This window comes from Chinchilla lanigera, unplaced genomic scaffold, assembly GCF_000276665.1.
Source record: "Chinchilla lanigera isolate Chin_1 unplaced genomic scaffold, ChiLan1.0 scaffold00025, whole genome shotgun sequence".
NCBI lineage: Eukaryota > Metazoa > Chordata > Mammalia > Rodentia > Chinchillidae > Chinchilla > Chinchilla lanigera.
In genome coordinates, this window is record NW_004955426.1 from 21,815,865 (window position 1) to 21,824,324 (window position 8,460).

The 8,460-nt window shown below is 33.1% G+C and overlaps 1 protein-coding gene across 2 annotated transcripts in view; it reads left to right on the forward strand.

Moving 5' to 3' along the window:
• The window catches only part of Nipbl (Nipped-B homolog (Drosophila)), a 174,558-nt gene that overhangs the window by 148,907 nt on the left and 17,191 nt on the right, over positions 1 to 8,460 (forward strand). For both annotated transcript variants that reach the window (XM_005386212.2, XM_005386211.2), the window contains exons 33-37: positions 1,626 to 1,734; positions 3,201 to 3,337; positions 7,167 to 7,307; positions 7,501 to 7,594; positions 7,941 to 8,095. In XM_005386212.2, the coding sequence (XP_005386269.1) occupies positions 1,626 to 1,734; positions 3,201 to 3,337; positions 7,167 to 7,307; positions 7,501 to 7,594; positions 7,941 to 8,095 (636 nt within the window). The remainder of the gene's footprint in view (positions 1 to 1,625; positions 1,735 to 3,200; positions 3,338 to 7,166; positions 7,308 to 7,500; positions 7,595 to 7,940; positions 8,096 to 8,460) is intronic.

Sequence of the window (8,460 nt, forward strand, 5' to 3'; positions counted from 1 at the left end):
CTCAACCTTTTTATTTTTTATGTTTGAGACAAGGTATCACTAAACTGCCCAGGCTGTACTCAGATTTGTGAGCTTCCTTTCTCATCCTCCCAGAGTTGTGGCATTACAGGGATATGCCACCATTTTACAGCTGAGATATGTGCTTTTTAAAAATTTAATACCCTCGAATAATGACATAAAATACAAATCCCTTAATTTGACAGAGAAAAAACAATAAAATTTAAGATGAAAAGCATGCAAAACATTGAAAAGATTTTCTCAAAAGCAATAACAAGAAATATTTATCACATGTCAAAATGATAATAAAATTTAGGTGGAAATATAAAGACAAGCTGAAAATAACTATAGCACTTTGAAGAAGCCAGAGTATTGACTTGCCTTATAAACTCAGAACTTAAGTTTAAAGATACGGTAATTGAGATAGAATAACAAATAGATTAGTGCTAAACAGATAGTAGAACAAGATAGGGGGCCCAGGCCAACAGGTGTCCAAATATTTGTATAAGATGTGGCATTGCAGACTATGGGAGAAAGATGGACTTTTCAGTAAAAAGGATTTGGGACAATTGGCCATCTGTGAGGATTTTTACTATCATTATTATTATTACTACTACTTCAACTCAAAAATCAACTTCATGTAGATTAATGGAAACTTTACAACTTTTAGAAGAAAATAATAGATAAATATATATTTTTGGCCTTTGGGTAGGGAGTGATTTAAACAAATCACAAAACCAGGCTGGGCATGGTGGCACGTGCCTATAAAAGCCAGCACACAGGAGGCTAAGGCAGAAGGATCATTATGTGTTCCAGACCAACCTGAGCTACATAGATCCAGTTTTAAAAACCCAAAATTAATTATTTAATTTTATTTAATTTTAGTTCCTCAATCATATTGAACGTATTTCCACTTGTAACTCAAGGCAACCATATTGGACAGCACAATATAGAAAATTCACATTACTGCACAAAGTTACATCTGACAGTGCTAGAAGTCTTCACACAACTCAAATGCAAATTTTGATTTCTTTAACATCTCCAGAATTATCTAATCATTATTAGCAAAACAAACACACTTTAAAGGATTTTTCCATTGACCTACAATTCTAAAAGATTGGTTTTATTTTTGACTATAGTCAGACTGACCTCTAGTCCCATCTCATTATTCATAATACTTTGTAGGCATTGTTTATTAATTTAGCAACAGATAACACAGAAATCTACCCTTGTGTTTTATAATTACAAAGTTTAAGGTGTAATTCAGATGTAGTTACAGTTTAAAATTGCTGAAGGTAGTTGAGCTAGTATTCAGTGATCCTTTTTGTTTTTATTTGGAGTAAGGGAGAAAAGGTCCTTTCCTGTATCTCATCTCCTAAGGTTCTTCACACAGTAGTTTAAATGCTTCATACCAAAATTGTTTGAAAATATTGGCAGATCAGTGGTTTATAAGGTATTTTTAAATACGACACATTTTTGTTTATTACTTGCCCTCAATATTTAAGTGTTAATGATAGGTTGGAAAGCATATTGTAATGGACACATTGAATGTGTTTATATTAGTATTGCCTAATGAATACTTACACTTGGGTTTTTGCTTTTGTTTTTTTATGTATACACATATATAGTTGTTGAAGTCTGAAGAGGATTCCTCATATAAACCTGTGAAGAAAGCTTGTACTCAACTTGTAGATAACCTAGTTGAGCACATCCTTAAATATGAGGAATCTCTAGCTGGTAAGACATTTTACGTATTGATCCTTAAATTGATTTTTATATTTTAAAATACTTTGGGCATATTTCTCATTTTTGCCTGGGGCTCTGCTTGCCTAGTAATTAACTACTTCACTGTTCAGTGAAATTCGTTTTGCATTATTGAAGTATCTGTTTGATATCACGTTCTAGATTATATTGGTAGGATTGACTAAGATTCTAAAGCAGTGTAATACAAATATGGGCCTCATCTTTTCTACATGTCTTTGAACAGCATATACTTTTAGATGTTATATTGGACAGAATAAAAGTAAATCTAGGGACTAATATGTATTTAGTAAATGGCATTCATCACAAAATTATTTGATATCTTTAAAATCATATAATTTTCTCTCAGAATGAGGTTGCTTTTAACTATTATAAAAATGCTTTTAAAAGATACATATATCTCTAATACTATTTATAGTTATACAGAATTTTCTTTTCTTGAACTAGAAATCTGTTAAAATTTTTAAAATATAAGCTGGGTGTGGTGGCGCACTCCTGTAATCCCAGCCCTCGGGAGGCTGAGGTAGGAGGATCACTGCAAATTTGAGGCCAGCCTGGGCTACAAAGTGAGTTCAAGGCCAGCCTAAACTGCGTAGTGAGACCCTTTCTCAAAAACAAAACAAAAATATATAAAAACCATTATTGATACTTACTGCTTAGAGCACGTAAGATTGACCCACTTCCATCTCCTATAGCACATTGACAAAGGACAGTAGTCAGCTGCAGTCACGTTCTATGTTGGGGTTTAGTCACCTCAAAGAGATAAACATATGGAAATTGTTGGTATTCTTTATAATTTTTAGCTTTTTTCTCTTTAATTTTTTTTTTTCAATTTTCCATGCACACCTCTTTTCATTTGCTTGTTCTATTTCTTTCCCATTCTAGATTTTAGTGGTGGTTTTGTCCTTTAATGTTAAAAGTTGATAATTTCCTCTAAAAGTTAAACTTGTTTACTAAAAGTCAGTGTGTCTCTTAACATTTTCTTCTCACGGACCAGTATTTTGTTGAGCATAGCATTGGTCCATCTTTTCCACCCTCTTTATTTGTCATTCTGATTTTTTAACATCCTTCAGCCACATATTTTCCTCAGTAAAACATGGTATATTTTAACTAAATTGTTTTTGTCTTACCTTTGCTAATATATTCATCTCCATACACTTTTGTACATAACACTACCTTTATTCCCAAAATACCATCAATGCACTTCACAACTTCCATTCCACTTTCATAGTGAGGCATCTTTGTCTTTTATCTTTAGTATACATAATTTCTATCAGAAAAGAAAAAGAAATGCAGAAAGTCTAATAGCATAAGAAATACAAATCCATTTTTTGAGCCCTATACTGAATTTTTTCAGGAAGAAGTATCGAATAAGAAGTAATAATCTGTGTAATTGCCATTGTTTTGCCATATTTTAGTATCTTATTTCTTTGTTTTTCCAGACTCTGACAATAAAGGTGTGAATTCTGGAAGATTGGTAGCTTGCATAACCACTTTGTTCTTATTCAGCAAAATAAGACCCCAGCTCATGGTTAAACATGCCATGACTATGCAACCGTACCTTACCACTAAATGTAGTGTAAGTATAGAGCTACCTTATTTTTCTGTCTTACATAAAACATGCAGTATTTTAAATTTAGAATTTACGTTCTCACTGACAACAAATGATCAGATGCTATTTGCTCAAATATATGTTACAGTATTTGTAGCAAATTATCTACAAACATCCATTTTGTTATACATCATAAATAAAATTTAGGCTCAAATGTGAATGAATCCTATTTCCTGTCTATGAGAAACTATGTTTTGGAGACTGAATGTAGGACTTGCCTGTCATTTATAATATGTTTTAAACTAGAGCAGCATATTGAATAGAGAAAACTTAGTATCATATCAGAGATACTATTTTACAGGCTGGAGATAACAGCTCAGGAGCACAGCGCTTGCCTGGCAAGTGCAAGGTCCTGAGTTCAATTCCTGGTACCAAAAAAGACAGAGAGATTATTTTAAATTAATATTACATAAAGTGTATTTTCCTAAAATAAGGTGTGTGAATAAAACATTGCTTAAGTAAAATAATCTAGCAAATAAATTGGGATTTTAAAATATATATAACTCACTGTAGTGAGTTACATGGTTTGTTCCAAATGCTAAGTTTGAAATACTACAAAAACTTAACAAATGCAAATGAAATTTCACATACTGTGTTCCCAGTGTTTCTAAAGAACTAATTTTAACTTTACTACATTTGTTTTGCTGCTATCAGCAGATATTTTAGACTTCTAAATTATAAGTTCTAGATGAAAACTTCAGATTTCCTGGGAAAATTTAAACACAGTTTTAAAGCAGAATCACTTTTAAGATGTTTTATATATTTTTATGTATGTATACACACAAAATTTTATTTAAATGAGACCATCTAGGACTGTGGTACAGCTCAGTGGTAGAACACTTGCCTAGCACAGGCAGTGACCTGGGTTCATTCACCAGCACTTCAGGGGAGGGGACATACAGTACATGATAGATATCTTTTTAAATGTTTTTTGGTTTTATATTCTGTCCCCACTTTTATTGTTCCTCTTATGAATAACCTGGAATATCTTTATTTACTTTATTTATACATCTGTAACTATAGACACACAAGCAATTTATAAAAAAATTGAATTATGTAATATATATCTGCTATGCATATTTACTAATCTCACACAACCTGGTTTTTCTGGTGGGAGGGTAATTTGTTTGCTTTTGTTTCTGCAGTGCTTAGCTCAGACCCAGGGTCTTTGCTGGCTCTAGGGAAGCACTTTACCCAGAGTCCCTAGTTTATTCTTTGAAACAGCTGTATATTATCCATCCCATGGATGTCCCATGATTTATTTAATCATTTCCCTATTTGGCAAGTATTTACATCAATTTTCATTGATTGCCCTTGCAAACAATTCCTTAATAAACATTTCTGTTTATGTTACTCAGCTTTCCATTTGTGACAAAATACCTTAAACAGTTTTAAGGGGAAAAGTTTATTTAGGCTCATGATTTTAGAGGTTTTGGTTCATGATCAGTTGGCCCCGTTGCCTCTGGTGCTTTGGCCTGTAGTATAGTGAGGCAGTCCCTTATGACATAATGAAAAAAGCTGCTTACTTCATGCCAGCCAGGAAACAGAGAGGAAGGAGCTCAGGTCTTTATATCCCCTTTTAAGGGCATCTTCTCAATGACCTTCCTTCCTTCTGCTAGACCCCATTTACTACAAGTTCTCCCACCTCCCATGAGTCACAGACTGGTGACCAAGCCATCAACACATGCCCTGTAGAGGACCTTTAAGATCCAAACCATAACACTATTCATGTAATTTAAACTGTCTTCATTTTGTTGAAAGAAATTCTTAGAAATGAACTTGCTAGAATGAAAGAATGTCGTGTTTGGGGAGGGTGTTATATAGATCTTGCCCAATTACTGGTGAAAAACTGTGTATGACCCGATTACTGGTGAAAAGCTGTGTATGTATTACTGGTGAAAAACTGTGTATTGCTGGAAAAACTGTGTATGAGCTATGTATGACAAAAATTCTTTTTGTACGCTTTGCCAGTATAATAGATATAAAAGAATAATCATTATTGCTTCTACTTCCTTTCATGACTTCTAAGAATGTTGAACATCTTTCATGATACTTGGGTTGTTTTTTGTTTTTTGTTTTGCCTTTTTGACACAGGGTTTCACTGTGCAGTTCAGGCTGGCCTTGAACTCACTTTGTAGCCCAAGCAGGTCTTGAACTCATAGCAAATCCTCCTGCCTCAGCCTCCTGAGTGCTGGGATTACAGGTGTGTCACCATGCTAGCTTCCTTCATGACACTGAACAACAGGATTTGTTTTTCTGTGACTTGATTTTTTGTATAATCTTTGTATCTTTTACCCATTTTATTTGAATTTTGGATCTTTATTCAGATTCTGAAAACTTCAAATAATTTAAACTTTTTAGCTAATATCAAACCACTTTACATTATATTCCTTTCAACTATTTCTTATGTTCGGCTGCTCATTGTTTTTCATGGTCTCTATCATTTTTAAATTTTTCTTTGAGATTTTAAGATCCTTTGTTTACCTGATTTGCCAGGATATTCTTTAAACAAGATAAAGAAAATACTACCCACATTCTTAAAATATAATGTTAAGAATGGTTCTCTTACTTTATTCAAGAAAAGCTCACCTAATCCCTAGACCTCTTCCCTTTTCTTAAAGGGGTTTGGGTGGAAGATAAGGAAATGACAGGATTTAGAGGAGAATGTCTATCTTGTATTTTGAAAAATTATTTAATTCTTTGGGGCTCTTGATAGGAAGAACGAAGTTAGGCAAGTTTTCAATCAGTGAAACAGGAAGCTCAAAACATCTGAAATTAGTGTTAATAATCCATTGCTAAAAGTGAGGAATGGTAAATTGGCTAGATTAAAAACACGTGGGAAACCTCACTGCACAAAAAAACTAGTAACTTTGGTTGACTTTGGAAGTGAAACTGGGTGGGTGGAAAACAGGTGGAAAGTAACTTTTGGGGCTGGGGATTTAGCTCAGCGGCAAAGCGCCTGCCTGGCAAGCGCAAGGTCGTGAGTTCGGTTCCCAGTACCAGAGGAAAAAAAAAAAAAAATTAATAAAAAAAGGAAAGCAACTTTTTATCATAAATCCTTTAGTACCTTTTGATTTTTTTTTTTTTGATGTCCCATCATTTTTTAAAATGTGCTTAGGTTTTTTATTTTAATATTTAAATTTAAAATAAAAAAAGACTAACACCAGTTTTTTAATCTATTATTAAAAAATCAACACAGGATTTCTCAGCCTCAGCATTATTAACAGGAATGAGTTACTCGTCATTGTTACAGACTGTTCTTTGATTGTAGGGTATTTAGCAGCATTTCTGGCCTCTCTCCACTAGATGCCAGCTGTACCCTCCACAGCTCTCACTGTGAAGACCAAAAATATCTCCAGACATTGCCAGATATTCCTGGGCAGGGAGTGGAGAACAAATTCATCTCCAATTGAGAACTACAGGGTTAAGATACCCTACTTTGTAAAACACTGATCCTAAAAGCTGTACTAGTCTTCGTAGAATACTAAACTAATGTTTAAATACTTTCCTTTAGACTTTACTTGTGTTTCACTTTAGGAAAAAATAACTTTAGCATTGTGATCAAGTGACCCTAGTGGTTAAAAATGGTTAAAAGTGGAGCTAGAATCTGTATTCCTGTTAGTGTCTCTGATGCTCTTTTTTTCTGTGCCTAAAAGAGAAAAGCTCCTTTCTCGTAGACTTTTTAACTGAAATTTCACCTACATAATAGCCTACCTCTTCTCTCAAATACATAAAGTCTTGTATAGTTTCTTTTTATGTTTTGGATACTCATGTAACATGAATTTTATCCTTATAGACACAAAATGATTTCATGGTTATCTGCAACGTTGCAAAAATCTTAGAACTAGTTGTACCACTCATGGAGCATCCAAGTGAAACTTTCCTTGCCACTATTGAAGAAGATCTGATGAAGCTTATCATCAAATATGGCATGACTGTAAGCATTCAGTTTACTATTTCTGTATTGATTTGTATGTAATTTACAAATGATAACTTGTGAAATATTATATGTCAAACTAAGTTCCACTGTATTTTATTAAATTTTTAAAGCAAGTATATGTAAAAAGGAAAAAAAAATTCAATAGTGTATTTTATTTTACCTAAACAGTAACATCTTGTATATCTTTTAGGTAGTGCAGCATTGTGTGAGCTGTCTTGGGGCTGTTGTAAATAAAGTGACACAGAATTTTAAGTTTGTGTGGGCCTGTTTCAATAGATACTATGGTAAGTTCACTGCCTTGCTTTAAAAAAGGTGACTGTTCTTTTTAATCCATACTCAAAAGCAGTATTTTTATCTCTTATTCCTTTAAGAAATCATTATGATAATTTCAGTTTATCTTCTTGTAAGTAATAGCTAGTACACTTTGCACACACTATATAAAGTAGAATTTAAGGGTTTTTCTCATATTTGAATTATTTTATCCTGTAAGGGGTGTACCCATGATAAGATATATTTGATACTTAGAACCATTAGTAAAAATTAATTGTAATTCATTAGTAGTGATTACTTGAACATAATAATTCAAGGATAGAGAGCTTATTACAGATAAATATTACTTATGTTTATTAGGTGCCATTTCCAAATTAAAAAGTCAACACCAAGAGGACCCAAATAACACTTCACTTCTGACAAACAAACCAGCACTTCTTAGATCTCTTTTCACTGTTGGAGCACTGTGTCGGCATTTTGATTTTGATCTAGAAGATTTTAAAGGCAACAGTAAGGTAATAATCATAATATTACTTAACATGTTCTAAAACTAGTCCTATGTGACCCTCTAAGCTAAAAATGACTATATTGACCTTGGGTAAATGGTTTGTTACTGGTCTGTGGCAAACTTTGAGGTTTCCATCACCAGTTATGTCAGCTCTTTAATAGTAGATACACTGTCTAGATAACAGCCTATTGTTTTCTTCTTTTTTTTTCCCTGAATTTTCTTAATAAAGGGGACAATGCATTGATTTAAATTCTAGCACTAGCTACTTTGTCATAGTCTGATACTTTGAATGCCACTGTTCTAAATTTTATTCTATTCTTTTTTTTTTTGTTTTTTTTTTTTTTTTGGAACCAGGAATCAAACTCAGGACCT